Source organism: Aulonocara sp. 'chitande type north' Nkhata Bay, linkage group LG5 (assembly GCF_057382095.1).
Source record: "Aulonocara sp. 'chitande type north' Nkhata Bay isolate Kocher_YH1m ecotype deep benthic linkage group LG5, A_spYH_male_GT1.1, whole genome shotgun sequence".
NCBI classification, from domain to species: Eukaryota; Metazoa; Chordata; class Actinopteri; order Cichliformes; family Cichlidae; genus Aulonocara; species Aulonocara sp. 'chitande type north' Nkhata Bay.
Window position 1 is genome coordinate 29,889,000 of NC_141348.1, and position 23,577 is coordinate 29,912,576.

The 23,577-nt window shown below is 37.0% G+C and overlaps 2 protein-coding genes across 2 annotated transcripts; one reads left to right on the forward strand and one right to left on the reverse strand.

The window, feature by feature from the left end:
• The first annotated feature begins 1,269 nt into the window (after positions 1-1,269).
• Positions 1,270-6,773, forward strand: synprb (synaptoporin b). The gene is made up of 5 exons (XM_086294253.1): positions 1,270-1,347; positions 1,903-2,027; positions 5,214-5,412; positions 5,880-6,071; positions 6,161-6,773. Exons 1-5 carry the CDS (start codon positions 1,324-1,326, stop codon positions 6,530-6,532), a joined length of 912 nt encoding a protein of 303 aa, XP_086150379.1. The 5' UTR covers positions 1,270-1,323; the 3' UTR covers positions 6,533-6,773.
• A 6,160-nt stretch (positions 6,774-12,933) lies between these two features.
• On the reverse strand, positions 12,934-15,011 carry LOC147330927 (green-sensitive opsin-like). The gene is made up of 5 exons (XM_086292888.1): positions 14,542-15,011; positions 14,282-14,450; positions 13,952-14,117; positions 13,591-13,830; positions 12,934-13,505 (listed from the first exon to the last, which is right to left on the reverse strand). Exons 1-5 carry the CDS (start codon positions 14,924-14,926, stop codon positions 13,407-13,409), a joined length of 1,059 nt encoding a protein of 352 aa, XP_086149014.1. The 5' UTR covers positions 14,927-15,011; the 3' UTR covers positions 12,934-13,406.
• Between the last annotated feature and the right edge of the window lie 8,566 nt (positions 15,012-23,577).

Below are 23,577 nucleotides of genomic sequence, written 5' to 3' on the forward strand. Positions count from 1 at the left end.
TGCAGTATCTTCAGATCACCAATAAGCAGTTAAAACCCAGGTTGTAGTTCAGTATATTGCAAACATATTTCAGTGACATGCACAACCCTAATTCCGTCCTTACTTAAAAATTCATCTGTAGTACAGATTTGTCACCAAAAGAGGTCAGCAAGATACTTTTTATATCAGCACACATGACCTAAATATCAGCAGTTGCTTAGAAAATAAAATGTAATTAAAGAATCCAGCAATTATTAAAATCTGCAAAATGCACAGGAGCTGTGATGCTTTCTCTCATTTCAACACAGGCAGCTGCAGGTATAGTTTTAACTCAATCAGTTGTTAAACTGATCAAAATTAATATTGAAGGGAAATATACTTGTCTGTGGAGGTCACTGAACTAATATTACTTAGGATTATTACTCAAGATCCCCTGACACTCTGGGCTTACTGAGCCCCAATAATTACTGAGACCCATATGTTGTTATTAATGAATACAAAGCAATTCAAAGGAACTGTAATTAATATACTCATCAGACCTCAGTGTAAGCAACACAGCTACACTGGAGCTACATTAAAATGAGAGTAACCAGAGTAACCAACTGCATATCTGTGTCAATTCGACTCCCTCATTACGCTAGAAATAAACAACTACAGCATGTAAACTAATATTTTTAGGATGATTTCGGCTTAAGGGTGCCATCAACTTTGAAGTTTTTCAGTAATGCACTGGATATCTAAATAAGCTGTGATGATCCCAAATGGAAGGAGAAAATTAAACCTCCAGTCTTTCATTTGCTTTTTCATTTTCAGCTCAAAGCCCAGAAATCAAAGGTAGACAACATAAGACTAATTTGTTTCATTTTTTTTATGTTTACGAACACAATTTCCCTCAATTTTATGTGTCTCATGTTGAAGGTTTTATGTTTAACCTTAATTTCAGCATTCAAATTCACCTGATTAAGTTCAGAGAAATAATTGTCATGATGAAAACACTGCCCCAGATATTTGCATCTGTTTCATGTTCCTAATGCAGCTTTATTTTGAAAAGATGTTTTTGCCATGACACGCCAATCCTAAAAAACAGGAATTGTTCTTATAATCAGTGCAACACAAGTAAAGTAAACAAAATATTTACCTGATATTTTTTACACAGCTTATTGCAGCGCTTGAATAAATATAGCATCTGACTATGTCTCCGACTCCTCCTTGGGGAAGGCACCTCCTGTCAGCCCTCCCCTCTGCTGGAGGAGTCGCTCTGGTTTTCCTATCTACATCAGTGACATTTCAACCTGGTGACTAAAGCTGTCTGCACTGTGCGGAGTTGGGCTCTGTGATTTTTAAATGTGTATGGTTATATTTGCTCCGGTAAGTTTCTTTGCTTGGTGGTTTATTTTCTGTATTTATCTCTTCGGGTTGGTGAAAATGATGACGTCTGCTTCTATTCACATTTAAAATGTAATTGTATCAATAACAGCAGTTTAATTAGGGATCATTTTTAGTTTGTGTTTGATGTTAAAAGTAATAAATGGACTCAAAGTTGCCGATGCAGAGTAAAGCTCTTGTTCTTTGTGTCAGTGAAGTGGAAGAAATAGGAAGCTGTCTGCCTCACAGTCAGTTGGGTCTCACAGTAAGTTAGACCTCTGAGTTTGGTATTAGCATTGACAAATTGAATCTCACTGTACTGCTGTGGCCTCCTTCCAGGGCACAGTCAGGAGCTCTGTTTGTTGTCTTCCAACCTTTAAATTATTCAGGTTTTGTTTTCAAACCAATTATAAATCTTAATAATCTGTCATATAATTTATTGATGTGTATACATTATGCAGGAAGCTGCACTCACACGCTGATTGGAGTCAACTACTTTTGGAGAGTCTGAATAAATGATCAACTAATGGTTACTGGTTTATGATTTTTCTTTCAAAGATTTTTGCCATCTGTGCTTTTGCAACATGTGGAGGATACTATGGTCATCTCCAGGTTAAGGTGGACTGTGCAGACAGGAGGCAGAATAACCGCAGCATCAACATTGATTTCGGGTATCCTTTCAGGTAAACGAATTGCTTATGTTTCCTTTTTGATCCCTTTTGGTTGTTTGCTTCTAAGTAAGATTCCTTTAATCTTTCACAGCTAACTTTAAATAAATCTCTTTACATTTTATTATTTTAAGAGCTGAAATGTGAATAGTCTCCTAAAAAAGCATGTCCACAGTAATCATCTTAAATAGGCCCAGAAAGTATTTTAAAATTGTACAGGCCTGCTCCATTGACATGACAGCTCTAAAACAGAGGAGCTGCTTTTTCTTTGTCCAACTTAGGATGAGAGAGCTTGACAGCTGAGCAGGAGTCTGACCCATTTATTGTCCCAGAGTCTAAAATACTTCCCCGCATCATTAGATTCATCCATACCTGGACTCCTATGAGAAAAATCTTAGCTTCAGGTGCTTTTGTTTTTAACTTCTGTTCCAGTGTTTCTATTTTACCACTCGCTCTCATCTTACAACATGTACGTGTAGGTGATTTGAATGCTTAGCGACCCAATGATATTATGATGAGCCACAAATTAGTATCTTTGTCATAGTGTGTGTGGTAGCGGATCCCAAATTTGAACCCAAAAATCACTGTGAGGAGTAAAATCTAAATCATGCCTTTAATAAATAAACGAGGGAGCAGTTCAAATGAAAACTGAGATCAAAAAGATAACAAAATCCAAGGACTCCAGGAAAATGGACACTAACCTAACTAGGAACATCAGCAGGAGGAATAACAAATGCACAGAGCAAGGATAACAGGAAAAGTGAAGCTGCTTCTGCACACAAGGCTACTCAAGGGAAGTGAACGCAGCTGGGGAACAACACAGGTGCTCACAGTCTGCTGCAAACAATCTGGAAAATAAGATGAGGAGAAGTAAAACTGAATACAACTATAAAAATAAAGCAGGAAGTGAAGCATGATAACTAAACAGGGGAAACCCAGACATGGCTGAACTAACGCAGGGAAACTGACATGAGAAGATAGACAGGAACTAAGGAAATTGAAATCATGAAGCAAATAACAAGGCAACCTAAGAATCAACAGAAAATATTAAAATGAACAATACTAGAAAGTCCACAACTCGAAAACACTGCATCAATGACCTGGGGCCATGTCAGCCTTTCTTTGTGAACCATTACATAAACATTACTCGGCTGTCTTCCAGGATGACAAAAAAAAATTGTTCTTATTGCTTTGTTGAATCTGGCAGGTCCTTTTTATTCACAGCAATTACATATTTTCAGATCTGTGGTGGGAATATAGAATATAATTACCCACTGATTAAATGAAATTGCTGTGTTATACAGAGAATCCAGCCAAAAGTGGATGTTGAAGAGTTTAATTTTATACCAGTAAAGTGCAAAGAGCAATGCATGAACATTGGGGGTTTTTATTGTCTAAAAAAAGCCTGGTTTAGGTGAGTGGCTTCCACAGGGAGGTCACACTTTTCACATCATTTCATTTGAGCCATGAGTGGTGTGCCTGTTAATCATAATTACTAGTCTTGTGTGTGTGTGTGTGTGTGTGTGTGTGTGTGTGTGTGTGTGTGTGTGTGTGTGTGCAGGTATTAGTCAACCTTCGCAGTGTAATTGTGGAAAATAAATGTTGACAGTTGTGCAAAAGTTGCCATCATGGCAAATAGGTTCTGTTGGCTTTGTCTGTAGAGTTTGGATGCTCCTCCTGTGCCTGCATGGACTTTCTCCAAAGAGTTTGCTGCTACATTGACTGTAGATGTGAATATGAGTGTGAATGATTTTCTGTCTCCATGAGTTCAGCCTGTGATAGACCAGTCCAGGCCTGTATCCTGCCTCTTGCCCATGCACAGCTGGCTTACTGTCCTGAACCGGAAAAGGGGTTGAGACGATATGAAAAATATGAACATTTACAACTGCTTTGCTATTTCATTCAAATGAATAAAATGTTCATTTGGCAAATATGTCTACACTGCTTTTCTATGCATATATTTTAACTCGCTTAGCATGTGAACAGTGTAAAAGTGGGAGTTGTGTTGAAAAAATTGCTTCTGTTTTTCATGCTCTTATTTGTGATGGGTTTTTTTTTTAATCATTAATTTATAACAAACTGATCAAAAGCCAAACCCTGGTGAAAAACAACCAGCCACATGAACCGACCCACTCAAACCTCTCATGCCCTGTACAACTGCATTAGAATAGATGCTGAGAGAAGTCAAACATACATTGTTAAGAATACTGGGCAGCGGTGGATCAGGAGGTGGAGCAGGTCATTTGCTTGAGAAGGTCAGCAGTTCCTCTAATCTGCATGTTGAAGTATCCTTTGGCAAGATAGTGAATGCGGATGGATCTGTGTGAATATTAAGTTAAAAGCACTTAGTAAGGTAAAACTGGTGCTTGTGTAGGTGAATGAAGCTTGTAGTAAGAAAGTGCTCGAGTAGAAAAAGTGCTATATGAGTACCAGTCCATTTACCATGTACTCCTTATGCTTTAGTATTTTATAATGAAGACCTAATTAATATTGGGTCTACTTAGTAGAATTTTTTTTCTTCAGTGCTTTTTAGGCCATATTGTACTTTTTGAGCATGCATAAATACGCAACACCTTGCATCACACTTTTCTCTCTGAGGAGAAGACAGAAAACAGCATCAACTATGAAGCACAGCGTCTGCGGTTTTTCAAGTTTTATCAACCATTATAAACCAGTATAAACCAGTATAAAATGCTAACTGAAAAAAGTGACTAATCCTCACTGAGTGGAGGATTAATGAAGATTTAAACTTGATCCTGTCAGGGTAACAGTTGCTCAGTTTGCTGTTATCAGACTGGTCAGTGCTTCATATTTCAGAAGCAGTTTCACTGTCCTTTCGTCATATTGGAGAGAGATCTTGCAGACGTCCTTGGCTTTTTTTTCTTTTTGCAGCTACTTTATAAATATTGTATTGCATTGCTTCTTATATGAGCAACACCAAATTCACAAGAGTCTCGTGAGAAACAAACAAAAACAACAGCTAAGAAAGAGAAAACTGAGCTTTATTTTTTATTAAAGCACCACTAGATTTCTAAGCTGTCCTTCACAAACTTTCCTTTTTGTTTTTTCCCAAACACTGGTGAACAAGTTTCAGACAGACTTTGAAAACTGATTGTATATAAAGAGTTATTTAACCAATCAGTTTTGCAGCAACAAATTTCCCCCGCTTCTCCACGTAAACCTGCTCTTTCTGTTTTGTAGATTACAGCAAGTGCATTTTAAAGCTCCTTTGTGCAAAGAGAACAGAGATGAGATTATTTTCCTGGAAGGTGACTTCTCCTCAGCTGCCCAATACTTCATGACTGTGGGTGTCTTTGCTTTCCTGTACTCGCTGTTGGCAACGATTGTCTATGTCTTCTACCAGAACAAGTACTTGAAGAACAACAGAGGTCCACTTGTGGTCAGTGAGTTTTCATGTTCAGATTTTTCAGTGTTCCAGCTTCATATTACCGTCTGATAGAGTCTTGTTTATGTATTATATAAAATGCAATTCAGACGTGACCAATATAGCTAAAAGAATAGTTGCAGTATTTTGTGACTCCACTCTGGAGCCTTCCTGCACATCCATATACATGAAGTGTATAAAGTGGGGAGCAGCATCAAGACCTGCTTATTAAGTCAGACAGGGCATAAAAGTGGAGCTAGGGTGGAGACTGGTTGTCAAGTAGCTTGCAGATTTGCACTAACTCTGTATGAGATACCCAACTGTGTAGTGGAGTCATTGGCTGATATGAGGTGGCATTAATATAAGCATATCTGCTGGTATTAGGCCTGAGGCTGACATTCATGATCTAACTTTACTTTTTTTTTTTTTAAGTCGTTGCTCAATTTGGTTTTTGACTTTTTCTCCTTTCTCCTGTGTCTCAGGACTTTGTTGTTACGATCATCTTCTCCTTCATGTGGTTGGTCAGCAGTTGTTGTTGGGCCAAAACTCTTTCTGATATAAAGACAGTCACCAACCCAACACAGGTGCTTCTTCTCATCACTTCCTGCAGAGCTCAGGAAAACAAATGCACAGCTACAGAGGAGCCTCTCTGGTCACGTCTTAACACATCTGTGGTATGTCTATAATTAAAGAATGACGCACGTTCTGAAGCACTGCTATTGAAAGCGATTTTATATTAGTGTGTTTTTTTCTTTTCCTCCAGGTCTTTGGCTTTGTTAATGTTGTCCTTTGGTCTGGGAATATTTGGTTTGTCTTCAAAGAGACGGGCTGGTACAAGACTGGACAGAGATATCCGACCAGGAGTGCGTCTGGGAAACGCTCCGGTTCAATGCGACAGCGGCTCTACAGCGAGAGCAGCTTCGACCAGCCAGAGGAGAACTTTGCTCCCTCTCGACAAAACAGTTTCAATCTGTCAAAGGGAGACTTTGATCACCAGTTGCAGAGGCAAGCTAGCATCAACCAGACACAGGTAAGCTTCAGCTTACCACAGACATATCTTGGTAAACCGGTAATTTATGACAGAGAAGATAAAGTGGCTTCTCAAGGTCCAATGATATTTGTCAATGAGATGTGACTTAGAGTTTGACCGTGCACATGCACGTAGAGAACTGAATGAAAATTTGCTACTGCTGTTTTGAGTTTGTGAAAATGACATCATTGCTGACTAAATGTAATGCTGAAGGGTTTGGATCACAACGTAGTTTATCCTCTACATAAACTTATACGCTCATGATTGCTCAAGAATACTGTTTCTGAGATCTCTGGGTCCTTTTGCATGTTTTACTGTGCATTTTCTATTTTCCTTTTATTTTCTGTGGACAATTTTTTTTTTTTTTTTGGGGGGGGGGGGGGACTAAGTTTCATCTAAATCTAATCTAAACTCTACATTTCCAGAAAACAATTAAAATATCCTTTCACAGTTACACTGAGATAGGATCTGGTTGCTTTAGCGTTATCATTCTGGGGCTTTGTGTTCTTCATAAAGAAATGATTTTACTTTACAAACTTTATAAGTGCTTGATCTTACCTTTAAATGAAAAAACACATCACACTACAGTGCTCTCTAATATGTAATATGGAAATATGTTGTATCAGTGGACAAATACATGTAACCAGTGTGTGAGCATTCTCCCATGAATATTTATTTGTTTGACTGTTCTGCATAATTGATTCTGTTTGTTATTAGCACTGCAGTGTCTCCATTTGAACATTTATGAGTATTAATAGATATGTGCTTCTGTAAATGCATGCATAGTCACCTTTTGACGTAGTTATATCAAAGCTGAATGTTTCCTTTATATATCCCTTCCAATATATCAGTATAATTTTCATGTTGAAATCATACTGTTAACATGAAACAGGCGTAAGTATATTTTACCTGCTTGTGCTTGTATGTGCTCATGGGATTTTCAGCCTATTTCATGTTTCACTGCATATTCTTCAGTTATATGGTTGATTTTTTAGGTAGTCACAGTTTAATCAGGGTGTATTATGTGGTTACTTTCTTCAGTAAAAGATGTCAATCTCTATGTTTTCATTAAAAAAAGAAACAAAACAAAGGACATTGAAAGTGAGGAAATACTAAAAAAAAACTAATGGAGATATTTCCAAAGGAAATAATTAGTGAACGCTGTTATGAGAACACCAAAGTAAAGCGTTTCTCACACTGTGTATCAGGATTATCTCAAGTGCAAAGCCCAAAGGGATAATCCCTCAGGGTATCTGTTTCATCCTATTTGAGACAATTAACAAAATGCTAACTAATACTTAAAACCGCTTAACCTGTTTGACTACACAGGTTTGGTCCTTGTAAACAAGTCGCTGCAAAGACAGAGTGATATACATGCATGATGGTACAAGCATGATCAGCCAGTGCATTTCAGTTTAAATAAAATCATGAAGTTGAACACGACTGTACAAACTGTGCAAACAACTGTGCACCTGTGGTTGTAGCGGGAAACCCAAACAGTTTTCATAAGACACCACAGAAATTATTTTAACTTGTGAACTTTACACATAACTTTACAGCCTGTTATTGTGTTAAATTTATATACTACTACTACTTCTACCACTACAATTATTATTATAATCATTATCATCACAATCACTATCGTATGAACAGTATTTACAAATATCCTTAAATTAAAAGATTTACTCAAATAGCACTATGACAGCACAGCAGTTACAGTGCTGATAATAGAAAGTGTTTGACCCCTCCCTGATGTCTTAGTTTTTTTTTTTTTATCTATTTGACACACTTACATGTTTCAGATCATCAAAATATAAATTTACATTAGTAGTTGCCACTCTCTCCTTGTTAAATCATAATTTAACTGTGATTAACTTCCTTTTTAAAAGGCGGCGAGAGTCATTATCCACAAATGAAAAAAAAAGACATCAGGAAAACTACCACAAGAGTGAACCTTCCTCGGAGTCATTTTCCTACCAAAATAATTCCAACAGCGCCTCCGTGACTTATCCAGGAAGTCATAAAAGAATTGCTCAAAAAAACAAAATTAACCTTTTGAAAGTACCCAGTCAAAACCCAGACTTAAATTCAATTGAATTACTTTAGCAGCACGGTGGCATGGTGGTTCGTACTCTCTCACAGCAAGGAAGTCCTGAGTTCAGCTCCACTATCTGGCTGGGGTCCTTCTGTGTGGAGTTTAAATGTTCACTTGGCTTCCACCCACAGTCCAAAGACATGCAGTTAGTGGAGTTAAGGGTGATTCTAAGTTTCTTGTAGGTGTAAGTGTCAATGGTTGTCAGTCTCTCTATGTTGGCCCTGCAACAGATTGGTGACCTCATGAATAAGAAGAGGAGAGTGGATGGATACTTTAGCATGACCATTAAACAGGGTCTTCATGCTTGTGCTTCCTGCAGTTTAAACCTCCTGCAGTATGACTGAAATAAAACAATTCTGCAGTGAAAAGTGGGCCAAAGCTCCTCCACAGGGATGTTATACTGCAGACTCATTGCTATATTTTATCTTATTTTATATTATCTCAAGCACTTGATTGCAGTTCTTGCTGTCAAGGATGGCGCAGCCATTTGTTAGTTTTAAGCAGTTATATTTAGGTTTACTTTTTCACACAGGGCTAGGTCGATTTGGACATTTACATTAAATCTTAATTTAAAAACTGCATTTTCTTTTCACTCAAATTATATTTTTCTAAGATTACAATTTGTTTGATGATCTGAAACATTCAAGTGTGAGAAATGTAGAATTTTTTGAATTTTTTATTTTATTTGTTTTGGATTAGTTACAGCTGTATTACTGCTTATTAATGCCAATTTCTAATCAGCCAATCACATGGCAGCAACTCAGTGTATTTAAGTATGTAGACGTCAAGACGACCTCCTAAAGTTCAAACCGTGCTGTGTTCAAAGTGACTTTGAACACAGCACGTGTATCAGGATTATCCCACAGTGACATTTGGATGGTAGGGTCAGAATTTGATGTAAACAAGATGAAAGCATGGCTTCCTGCCTTGTACCAATGTTTAAGCTGATATATGTTTTAATTATACATGTAAATTGAAAAATACAATACACACGTCTGTAAATCTGCTGGATTAGTGCAAGAATTGAATCCAACAAATGTACTAGAGTTTTGTTATGCATGTATAATATGATCAAGTGACTCATGTTGTTTATAGTTTATCTTACTCTGAAGGATTTAACTTTAGGATGTATGTTATGTCAGTTGTTGCTGTGCATATTTCTTCAATCATAGTGTGATAGTGGGTGATATATGCCAAAGTGAGTGTATACCATTATTAGTTTGTGTAGAAAGAGATACGACCCACTAATTTCAGTGACAAAGTATATAAGTAAAAGAAACAAAAAAAGTAGTAAATACTAAAAAATACAGAAAGCAATCAAATTTGGGAAACCAGCATAGTGAATCACTAATGAATACTGATTTAAAGAAGCGTGACTCACACTGTGAATGGAATCATCTCACCTGCAAATCCTGATGGAATAATCTTTTCGAAGTCAGTGTCATCTGTTTAAGGTGGCCATAATACTAATACCTAAAATGTTTCACCACTCAGACCATAAACTGTTCATGACTTTGAGTTGGTAGCTGTTGGTTGAGCTGATTTGTGTACATGTTCACCAATATAAATGTCAGCAATCCGTAATGCTATAATCCACCTTTGATTTTAAAGTCATTTCCATGTCACCTAAGTAAATTATTATTGTTATAAGTAAGCCACTACAGGTGGAATAAATATTCTTCACTGAATGATAACTTTGCTTGTGAACCTCAGTGTGTCAGTGGATCTCCACCACTCATTCATTCATTCATTCATTCACGGGAACACCACAATGTTACACATGGAATTCGGTTATCATGGCAGGTGCCCAACAGTTGCCTGTTTTTGAACGTGTTTTGTGTTGTTTGACAAGTTGTTCTTGCTTTAGCCCATGAGAAGGCATACTCATAAGTAGTTTGATGTGGTATCTGAGCACCAAATAATATGACAACACTGTTTGTGCTCATCTGAGCATTGAGGCTGCATACTCAGTGAGGCAAATGCTTCAAAATCTGTTTGACTGATTTAACTTGTGTTCTGTAGAAAAATAAAATGAGACTGAAATGCCTGATATTTAGGCTGTTTCAACAAACACCGGGATGATATGTCATCAGAACAAATTGGTTTTAAGAAATGTTTCATTTTTTTTCACACACAAACATTAACCTGCCAAAAAAAGAAAAAAGAAAAATGCAAATAAATTTTCCACTACATAAATTTGCCGAAAAATGGCAAAGCAGAAAAAACTCAGAAAAAAATAATTAACTTTTCTTGTCAGGGATCAAATAATATAGATTTCGTATGTTAAAAGCAAACTGTGGTAAACTTACACTTGCTGACTGGGAATCCTGCTTAAAATTAGGCCGGTTGTTAACAGACTGCTGCTAACGGAACTATTATGTAGCTCCAGCCGTCCTCAAAGTGAACATTAGCTTTGAGTTACAGTCAGAGCATCCCCAAGTTTGTTATTAAGGCCTCTGTATGCAGTCCGCTATCTGATTAAAGCAATTAGAACAAAGAGGGGTGATGCTCGCCTCTGCCGGCCCCCTGACAAAGAGACTGAGCACATGCAGGTGTCCAGAGGAGGCTCTTTGAAGAAAATTGCAGTGAATGTACCCACAGCATGCCAATTAGGGTCAGGTCATCAGCAGGAAATAAAAGGCTACATCATGAGATAGATGGCCCATCTTGTATGGAGGAAAGGCTACATTTAAATGTAATTAATCCCCTTCGTAAGATGTCATACTGGCATGTAGCACTTAATGTTGGTTATGTCTGTTTTCCCTGGTGTACATGAACCAGCTGTGACTTTTATTTCCAAATGAAGCACATTGAGGAAGATGTTGTACACAGTGGTGATACAGAGACATAAGATATTTTTCACTTTTTGTAAACACCTGCAGGGGGCATTATCCACCTGTTTTATCATCTGTAGGCTTTCCAAGCGAGGGTCCTACTATGTTTATTAAAAAAAAAATAACATCAACTCTTTTCTTTTTTTTTTATCATTCCACTTGAGCAACAATTATGTGCTACCTTTCTAAATGTCAGGTCTTTGCTTTTCATTTTGTACCTTTTTTCAGTCTCAGAAAATGTAGCATGTATAACAGCAGACACGTAAGGTTGTATGTTAGGAGTTAGGCCTCAAGGGGGTGGTGTAACATCACACCAAATATAAGTTGTTTTTTCTACTGATGCATTCCCGTAAATAGGATTAATAATGTCCTCTTCTTCTCCGTGCAAATTGCAGGAAAATAAGTCATTTTTTCCACTTGTTCTCCAAAAAGAAACAAACCACAAAGGGTGTATGTTTTTTGTTCTTGTTGTTGGTGTCAAATGTTTTATTACACATATTTCTCAAAAATGTCTACACTCATTTATCACCACATTGCAGAAAAAAGCTAATTATTTGTAAAAACATGTTTGGGTGATTTCTCATATATCAGCTTCACATCTTCAGACGTAAGAAATGTGCTATCAGAATTGTGTATTTATACATAGACTCATGACCAGGCCGAAGGACATTTTGATGTTATGGTCAGCAGAGGTATTCATCATACCCTTGGTGAAAAATGTATTGACGCCCATTGTAGACCCGTTGTTATAATCCCCTCACTGTGATTGTTTTCCATCATAAGAGAGTGAAACAGGGAAACAGACCGTTTCTGATGCAGGTCATTTATTTCACTGGCCTACTTTCACATCTCAGCAGTTCTTCATTATTTTAAACATTCACACATCACAAAACCTTCGCTATATAAAACTTGCAATAAGTGTGACACTTCTGTCTAAGGAGCACTTCCTTTTCTTTTCATTGCTGCCCTTTCATGGTGGATTACTATAATTTATAAGTATGCAACAACAGCCATTCCTGTCCAAAAGGGAATCATTAACTGTCAGTCTTGACTAACTTGAAGATGACATGTTGACAATATAATCAGCAAGTGACTATGTTTTGTTTTTAATTGAGAAAACAGTAATAACAGCCTGGAGAAATTTAGTGGGTGTTGAATGATACACATATGGTAAATGGCCTGTATTTGTATAGCGCTTTACTAGTCCCTAAGGACCCCAAAGCGCTTTACACATTCAGTCATCCACCCATTCACGCACACATTGGTGATAGCAAGCTACATTGTAACCACAGCCACCCTGGGGTGCACTGACAGAGGCGAGGCTGCCGGACACTGGCGCCACTGGGCCCTCTGACCACTAGGCAACGGGTGAAGCGTCTTGCCCAAGGACACAACGACCGAGACTGTCCAAGCCGAGGCTCGAACCGGCAACCTTCCAATTACAAGGCGACCTCCCAACTCTTGAGCCACAATCGTCCTGCACATATGTGCAAACCTGTGTGTGTGTGTGTGTGTGCCCTTTGGATTTAATTTAAATCTATGTGTAAAGCTTTAGAGTTAAACAACAAACAGGTATGTTTCTTTTCATGCATGCATTTATTTTCTACTCAAGTCTATATTTTATTTTTTTATACATAAAAATAACACCACTGGTAGACCAGTTAAGTATACAGTATGCCCCCCACACACATCCCCAACCATAAAATTACATGAAAACAATCAGCATGTGATTGCACATTCATCAGGTAAAAGTGTCACATTTCAGCAGTTTTACAGTTTTTCTTTTGACATTTTGAGGATCTGAGTTCCTACACATCGACTCACTCACTCAAATGCTCTCACATGCACACAGACGCACAACTGCTGTACAAGATCACCTCAACAGAAAATGCATTTTTTGTTAGTTCAGAGATAAGATAAGATAGAATTCCTTAGTGTTTTTGTCCAAAGTCCGCTTCTTAAATCCATTTGGCAAAAGATTTCTCTAATGGGAATTTTGAAAATTTGCGAGCGATCATCAGTGTCCTTATATCTGAAGATGCCATCAAGATTAAGACACAGAGGACACCTCTGTCTTGCTTGTTGAAACTGAGGTCTCATCCTCCACCATGCCGCCCATTCCAATGGTGGATAGCATGCAGTTACGGAACTGAAAGACAGCCAATTCAGAAACTCAGTAAACAGCAAAAGACTGAAAAACAGAGAAGAAAACTATGAGAATACGTAACACCAACCTGTTTGTTCATTAGCACGTAGATAACAGGGTTGTACAAGGCTGAGCTTTTTGCAAAGAAAGCAGGGATGGCTGCAGTGAGGGGACCGAAAGAAGCTCCCTTGTTCATGAAAATCCAACCAGCAAAGCTAGCATACGGTGTCCAAGCTATTAGGAAGCCCATGACCATCAAGAAACACATACGGGTCACTTCCTTCTCAGCTTTCTGGGTAGAAGCTGAGTCCTGCTGCTGTGCTGCTGCCTGTTAAGTTTTATGGTCAGTTAGGTTAATGTAACACCAATAAATTCCACAGTAGCAATGGCTAGCTTGGTTAGATTAACTAAACTATTATAAATAATTTAAGAACTTTAGCTTCACTTACAGCTTTGACTGTCAACACAAGGCTTCCATAAGTGAAGAAAATGGTGAAGACAGGAAAGAAGAAGTGAACAACAAACATGTAGATGACATATGACTCATTATTGAAACCTGGAGCCAGTGTGTAGTAGTCAGGACCACAGGAACACTGCAATCCCTCAGGAAGGTACCTGTGTGAGATTGTGAGAAAGAAAGTCATGTCCTCATTCAGTAAAAATAGCTCTTTACATTTAACATCTAGTTTTGTGAGTGAAAATATCTAATTTTCAAGTTAGTGGCTTAAAAGTACAAAAGGCTGTTTAACTAAATAAAATATTAAGAAATATTTGAGTACCTGGACCATCCAAAGAGTGGAGGTGCAGCACAAGCCATTGCCATGATCCATGTGAAGAGTACTCCAGCACCAGCATGAGTTCCAGAGAACTTGAAGCTTCCCATGGGTTTGCAGACCACAATGTATCTCTCAACAGCCAGGACAACAAGTGACCAGAGAGCAACTTCACCTGTAGACAGAAAAGGTGAGTTATTCATTGATATTGTATATCTGCCAATGAAATAGAAAGGATCCTGAAAAGGATCTGACTTCTTGCTTACCTCCTAGTGTGGCCATGAATCCCTCAATTGCACAGAAGGTGGCTCCAAGAATGAAGTAGCCACTAAAAGCTGATGTGATGGTGATGGTGAATCCAAAGCAGCACATGATGAGTCCAGCCACAGCCAGGTTGACCAGGATATAGTTGAGAGGTTGCCGGAGCTTCTTGTTCTGAGCAGTTACAAACAATGTCAGGCCGTTGATGGGAGTCCCAGTGCAGATCAGGAAGAACATGTAGAAAGCCAGGAGCTTGAAAAAGATCGGGTCTGCCATATAATACTGATTGTACTCAAAAGGACTTCTAACAACCCCAGTCCTGTTGGACATGGGAATGTAGAAGTTCTTGCCTTCAGTGCCATTGGGCTCAATTCCTCCTTCCCAAGCCATCTTCTGTTGTCTAGTTTGCTTGAGTTTCAGCTGATGGAATATCCCAGTAGTGTTAGAAAGGTGTAAACCAACCACACACAGGTAGTTTATGGCTGCCTTGGTGTTTTATACCTGCTCAGGGTTATCCTCAAATTAGCAAAATTAGATTACAAGAGGATTGTGAGGAAGTGAACAGATCAAGTCTGACTGATAATTGACTTTAAAAAGCAAAGAGGGACAATGACCTTAGGGTCAAACATCTTGGCCTCTTGACATATAAATTTCCTCATTTTGCAGAAAATGATGCTTTACATTACACACCCCCTTCTTATAATGTAGGAAATGATATTTTTCTTTGCTTTTGGTTGTCATTGCTTAAATTCACAGTATAGTACAAACATTGTTTCAAATAGTTTTAGAAATTCTGTTTAAAGTAAAATAAATAAGTAAATAGGTTTTATGGTTGGAGTATTTAAAAATGAAACCTCAGAAAGGAAGTAACCATAACCTTAACACAATCCTAAAACTATTGTATTAAAATATGTGATTTGGAGTATTTGAAAGAATTTCTCCCAAGTCTTTGCAATTAGGAGATAGAAAAATGAAGTGTTTTTAAACTTTTGATCACTTGTTTAAACAGTTTATCAAAGTAACTTTATCAAAGTAACTAAAAGGAACTGAAGTGATTAAGGAAATTGTGACTATTAAATATATGAATACCTATGACAATTATTCATGGTAAAGCAAGACTGTTGATGTAGCGATGTATCTCTTATTTGTTTCAATACATGTTGCGTGTTGAGTACCCCATCAGCGTGGTGGGGTCAAACACAAAGATTAGGAAAAAACTGAGTGTATTCAAAACAACACAACTGAAGACCTAATTGCTATAGTTTTGTTATTTCAGTAGGTGTTACAGTAGGTGATTCAGCCAACTAGTCCAATGCCTAATTAACGCCTCAAAGAGACGTTTAACATTTGACCATGAATATGTGAACTCACGCCAGCAGTTAACAGCTTAGAACAGACACGCAGACATTACATAAATGTAACGTCGGTGTCAGCATGATTTTGGTCGTTTCAGGTGTCATATAGTATTTCTAATTTACATTTTCTGGTGTGCCGAGAGTCGTTTTGGCCTAGCGTGAACAATTACTGCACAAACTGCGATACTGCAAACAGTAACAAATGGACGGACCTCTCAGAGCTCACTTCAAGTGCAACTCGCCACTGGGTGTCCCCTGCTGCGCGCTAAAGACTCCCATACTGTGTGTGCGCGCATGCACCCGTGCATTTCTTTCGCAGTGCTCCCAGTATCTACCTGCTTCTGCTACAGATTACTTTTAGAGAAACCGCGAAATGGATGGTCGGAAGAAAAGAAAAGGACAGAGGCAGAGAATTAAAAATGACAGAAATCCCTCAGCGTCAGACGCACCTAAATACCGCAAAATAAGCCCCAGTCAGGGATCAGGTTAGTCAAAAACACTCGCTATAACACAAAAAGAATATGTAGATTGGCATTCTAGCTCGTAGTGTAGTGAATATGGTTGTTGTTGTTGTTGTTGTTGTTGTTGTTTTTACTTTGATAATTTTGTTTATTGTTTGAATATAGTGATAGTTATCTGGACACTCGCTTTTCAAAATGGGTATACAGCTATTTTTATGCCTCCCGTGGTGCGTTGTGTTTTTAAATGTAGTTTTCCCAACCATATACACGCTTTCCTCATGTACAAAAAAGGCACATAAACGCAACACACTTTGGAGTTCCATAAATATCTAGACGTGCGTGAATCTCGGAGTAAGTGTGCTGCATGCAATATCTTACGCCAAATACGAGGAAGTGCCAAAGCTTGTAAAACTTGTTTGATATTCTGAGCTAGTTGGAGGAATTTATTAAATACATGCAGCTTGATACAGCAGCAGGATCAATAGTGTCAGAGGATTGTGCTGACGTTTGACTACCAAACCGGGGAAACAGGTGTCGCTTCATCAATTAATTAAGTAGTTTCTCCGGACAAAATATGATATATTACAATATTTAAGCGATTCCCCCCTTTTTTGTAATCCACGCAGACAAAACATTCAACCTAATGTGCCATAGTGGGAAAAACAGTTACTCTCTCTGTCATGTATTATTCAATAAATGACGTGAGCTGCACTCCCAACGCCGACTTTTACTGACTTAATTATCCCTCAGAATGTTAGTTATAGTGCACTGATTTGTTTGGTACAGTTGCTTTAGCTCACTATAGTGCATGTATTTATACTTAGGCATTCTTTAGCCAAAGGGATACGCAGTAACAGTAGGCTAATGTGTGTTAATTGGCTGAAACGGTTTTGTCGTCTTAGCGCAGTGTTTGAACTCTAGCACTGGGGAACAGGACTGTAGGCTACAGTATGGATTATTACAATTTTGTCTCTTTCTTCCTGCAGAGAAATGAAAAAGCTAATCTTGTTTCTCCTTCAGATGTTATAACTGACTGTTTTGGCCGTGCTAGGGTTGAGTGGGGTTAGTTGGGTTTGTTATGGGACTAATCAATGTTAATGTAATTACTTTTCTGTTTATATAATACGGCTTACATAGCTAATTACTAACATATGATAATTAGCTAAGGTTTTTACTGTAAAACCGAAACATGTATTTGCATATTTGAATCATATTTTTATCGGTACTGGTATATTTCCAGGTAAAATAAAAACAGCAGAAGTCATTCTCATTTATGCAAGTAATAATAATAATAATAATAATAATTATTATTATTATTATTATTATTATTATTATTATTATTCATTTATGCAAGTGATTAGAAGCATTTTTTCCATCAAAGAAAAATGTGTCTTTTGTTTTTGAAAAGTTATGATAATTTCATTGAAAAATGCGATTTATTGAATAGCCACCTCAATGGGTGTCATTTAAATTGTAGAAAACACGTTACAAAAATTGCAAATGACAACAAGGAGTACATTTTGGGGGTGTTTATTGATCTTAAAAATGCATGTGAAATGGCAGATCACAGATTACTAATGAAAAGATAGACTGATGCTAGCTCACTCATGACTGAGCACATCTGTATAAAACTCGTCATGTACAGATAAGAAATGTTGACTCTGGTTTAAGGTTACTTGTCAGGTTCCACAACCTTCAGTGCTGGGCTCTAAACTGGAAATTTTATAAATAAATGACACATGTAATGTGTCTAAATTGTTGTTTGTCAGTTACACTAAATATGGGTAAAGTTTGGAACAGCTTCAAAATAAAGTGGAAAGGGAGCTAATATTTTTGAAAGAAACAGTTGAAATTAATAAATTATCACTAAAGCAAAACAACCTTTATAATGTGGCAAAATAATTTTTTATTTTTTCTTTAAAAAACTAAATGATATTGAAATAGAGTGTGTATGGATTTTCTTTTAATGTGAAGATCATTATACATCATTATACATCATTATTAATTCCCTGTAGGGAAATTACTCTCTTTATTTAACCCATTCACTCAGTGAAGTAGTGGGCAGCCACCAATCCAGCACCCAGGGAGTAGTGTGTAGGGATGGTACCTTGCTCAGGGTAGCTGTTTGGTGGACCCCCGACCTTCCAATCATGGAGCTACCTACTAAGCTATCTCTTCTATATCTCTTTTTACTACCTATTCATTTATTCATTTATCATTTTTCTTGGTGTTTGCTTTGATAAAATCTAGTCAATAAAGGGATTTCATTTAGAATGTGTTCTGTATAAAACATAGGCTGAAGCTAAAGCTTCAGCTCACATCTTTTTGGCCAAAATGTGTTTACATTGAATCAAATTCCCTGTTGTCAATTAAATAATCATTGGTTGTTGTTTTTGAAAAAGGGTTAATAATTATAGACCAGAACACAAGTCAGTCTATGCCGTTGTGTCACATATGCTTTAACGTATTTTATCATGTAGACCTTTGACTACAGGGTCAGTACAGTTGGAAAGGCGTTGTCTTTCTTGGTGAATTTAAGCAGCTAAAGGCTGAATTAGCTCACATGCTTTACATCTACTGGTCACACATAGGTGACGCATGACAGAGACATAATTTCCATAGTTATGCTTAAACCACCACAGTACATTTTTAATAACAGAATCAATATGTGATTGAATTACATACTTTCACCTTGTTCTTTTTACACAGCCATTTCTAGAGGCTCAAAATTCATTTAGAAAATTGACCGACAAGACTTTTCAAGGCCATGTGACTCCTGTTCCCTTGACATGACATATTTGCTTTATCACAAATCAATCATTAAGCTTAAAAAATAAATCTGTCACATGGGTAAACAAAACTTTAGAATAAGCTAGCTACATGCAGTGGCAGAATTATTTTTATGTTTAAAAAACGAAAAACAACATCAGCCAAGTCTGGAATACTCTGGAAGAGGAAGGCATCTCATCAACGTTTACAAACAGGAGATGCCTTCATTGAAATCCAGAGGGTTTTGTATCATGATGCAAACCTCTGGTACACTCAAGAACAAGAAGGGCAGACGAGACTTTGTTAGAAAAACATCTAGAAAACATCTGAAGGAACTTGGCAAAAACAAACACCTGGAAGAGAAAGTCAAGAAAACAAACGCAGCACATAGTGATGTTGAAGGATTTTCATCCAATTATTAAAAGTAACCGAACAAATTCCTCCACTAGTGGAGGACTTTAAATATTGTCAGAGACACTTTGCCACTTTTTGCATTTCCCAAAGGCAAATTGGTCCAGGATGAAAGGACATCTTAAAATCGATTCTAAAAATTCCATGTAATGAAAACTGAGACACTAAAATATATTGTTAAGAAAAAAGTTATCAGGGCCATTCTTGCCTGCCAAGTAGACCCTCTCTGGGCCTGCCTCATGTATTAGGGGTCTGTGCCTTAGTGGACTGGGAAACATCCAAAGGCAATTTGGTTCCTGATTTCCAATAGGTGGAATAATCCGGAGAGAGGGGAGCCTGGTCTTTGGCTTCAGCCAGACTCACCTTAGAATGCAACACAATCTCCTGCAGAGGAGGTGGATTATATACTGTACGGAGATTTTGGATAAGAGGATTTCTTTTACCTGTGTCTTTGGGTTGAGGGAACAGCATCTGATTGTTGTGGTTTGCTTTTTGAGTCTTCACATTCTTCAAATCCTTATGTGTTGTCTCCAAAATGGAGACCTTTTTGCAGCCACAGTACAAAGACATTAAATTTTTAGGGGTTAATTGGTGATTCTAATTAACCCAACGCCTAAATGAAGACCAGCTTTTTACCACTGCAAGGTGAAAAATATTAGATTGTTATATCTTGGAGCTCAATTTACATTTTGCCTTTAGCCCTCACCAGTTCTGTTCATATCTAGGTTTAGTGGGTGCATCTTTGCTTTTTGAAGATGAAGAGGTCCTGTTCACATCATGAAGGGTTAAGCTTCAGCTTGCAGAGGGGTCTTTAGTTTCTGGTTGGAATAGAGCAGTGTCTTAATCAAGAAAATGTTGTTTTGGAGTGTAGGGTGTTTCCAGCATTGAAGTAGCTCCTTGACGCTCTTGTTAAAACTCTGCAAAAAGGAAGAAAATGAACCACACAACATATCTAACATGTATTGAACTTTATTAACACATTATTAACATTTTTGATTGAATTTATTTAGGCTAAATGTTTGAAAATTTATTCATATATTTTCTAAGATAAACTAATAAAAATATATTTATTTGCATTCAAATTCTATTCTACAGGAGAATAAACTTTTATTATAATAATAAACAATCAAAGCATAAAAACTGGTGTACTATGTTTCTACATTCCAAGTAAGTTGACAAGCTGCCTACATTATATACTTATAGAACATAAAGTAAATACATTTTTCTATACTTGTCCTTTTTTACTTTTATTATTCCATCACCAATGTGGTACAGAAAATATATAATTCTGACATGAGCTGTTGTGTATAAGGAGTACTTTTACTTTTGATTACTCTTACTTGATACGTTAAAAGTAGGCAAGTCCTGCTGCTGTAGAGAGAGTAAATGTTCACCACTACATGAACTTAAACAAATCCCATATATCCTCATTAGGAATTTTGTATTAAAAAATCTTAATTGTGCATTTTTTAAATTTCCAGATAATTTGAGAAAATTTAAAAGGCTGGACACTGATGAAATTTTTTTCCCCAAATCCCAATTCATCCCAAGAATGAATTTAACAAACAAAATTAATAAATAAAAAAACAAAACTATACTAGTTACATGAATGCTAATAGCTCTAAACAAAACATGTACAATTAAAATTGGTATGGCAAAGACAAAAAGCTCAGAGCTTTTCATTTTAAATCCATAATTTTCAAGTTAGTTTGGTCAGTTCTGGTTTAATTAATAACACAGTAGATATGCATTTGGCAAATACCCTATAATAACTACATAACCACATTGAGATAGTTAAGTTCTCACTCATTAAAATAAATAGAATTTATCACCAAACATGCTTCACATATGAAACCACATCCTAATAATATCATTTTCTCTACTGCTGAAAACAAAACATTCATTTCCCTTAACATAAAATGCCACAGATCTAAACTGAGTAGAATATTCATGATTTAAACTGTTCCCTTGACTACAAGGGTAGCCAAACTTTCACAGTCACTGTAGTGGACTAAGCAAAGATTTCAAATCTTAAAATTTCCAGTTAATACTTAAGTCGAGTGGGAATTTACAATAACAGTGCAGATGAAATTGTGCTTTGATTGAAAGCAGCGTCTCACTTTATTGCAACAATATTGTTACAGCTCGAATACTAATTTGTAATTTCATGTTCTACTTTGCCCTGAACAGACTACTTCTCATTGTAGCTCTGTCTTTCTGACAGGCTCATCAGGTCTGCTTTTATGACTGCTGTACTCTCCATGCTGCTGAGCCTGTGGCTTGGTGCTGCGTGGGAGCCTGTGGCTTGGAGGGAGGCTTATACTACTATACTCTAATACTTGATATTGTGACGCAAACAGGTACTTTGTCTTCTGTACTTCTCCTATAGAGTAAGTGTTCTTGTCAGAGCCCAATCATTTATTCAACAGAGATTCTGTAAAATGACCTCAAGAAAGACACTCATCCTGAGAATATGGCTGAGCTGAAGCAGCTCATTAAGGATAAAAGGCTCAAATTTCTGCACATCACTGGCCGTATTCACCAAATCTCACAGTATAAAGAGATGTTCCTCGTAATTAAACTTTAAGGAAATTCTTAAAATGGTAAAGTGTTTTGATAATTTCTGCCTTAAAGGTAAGATTAAATACAGATTAAAACTAAACTTATCCACAAAGTATCTTAAATAAGCTTCTGAGGTGAAAAACAGGAGTAGAAATGGAGACTTTTAAGAGGCTAAGAGTTTCTTAAGCAGAAGAGAAAGAAATGGTGCTAAGACAAACAGGGAGTTTGTGTTGAATGTCAGCGATTAAGCAAATTTTACAGATTAAATTGAGTAAGGATAAAGTTTGCGCTCAATCTCATTAGAGATGTGCTTACAGCTTCTGTCCAACAGAATAAAGAGCAACAGTGCATCAGTTCATCAGCGATGACTTGTGTCTGTCGCATCCATCTGGAAGCACAATCATCACACAGACAGTTACAGTGCTTTTAAAAGTCATATTGCTATATATTTATATCTTATATCTTATATATTCATGCGTAAAAGATTCTTGTTAGCTTAAGTGTATTGTGTTTTTATTATCATTCATGCTCGATTCACAAAGGTTTTTTGCTTATTATATTTGCATTAAATATGATCTAACTTTCTGCAGCCTTTAACTGCACTTTGTTCTTTACTCCTTATTTGCACTTAACGTTTTAATGTTGCATTAAACTTAAAATTGTTCCAGGTAGATAGTTTCTGTAAACTACCTAAATCTTGTTGTTCATAGTTACAAATTTAAACCACACGAACCTTTAACATTACTCAGTACAATAGGATCTGTAATCCGTAGTGAAAGTGAAGCTTTTTCATTGTGTACAGACTGTAGTGAGCCATATCTTTGAGCAACCAGTATTAATTTATAAATGATAGACATTATTACGGTATAAGAGATACAAATTATATGAAGGAACCAAAAAAGTTTAGATATTTACATTTTATGTCTTCAGTTGCAGTTTACCTTAGTTTTAGATTAGATTAGATTAGATAGAACTTTATTAATCCCTCGGGTGGGTTCCTCTGGGAAATTCGATTTCCAAAAAAGCACAGCACCGACAGAAGTTACAGAGTTACAGAATATTATATATATATATATATATATATATATATATATATATAATACACACACACACACATATATATATATATAAATACAGAGACAATATAAATAAAATATACGAAGGGGATAAATAGAATAAATAGGAATAAAAATAAAAATACAAGTGAATTGCACATTTCAAGTATTGAGTCTATTGCACCGTTGACTATTTACAAAAGTATTGCACAAAAGGTATTGCACAGTGAGGTGAAGAGGCACTACAGCTTAGTTGTTCCCCCCTCCTTTGTCCTCCTGTTTCCCCTCCCTCTCCCCTCCAGGGAGGAGTTAAACAGTCTGATGGCGTGTGGGACAAAGGAGTTTTTAAGTCTGTTAGTTCTTGTGTGTGGCCATGAAATCCTGGAAACCATCATCTCCACTCCATCCACAGCTAAGTTGACCGGGAT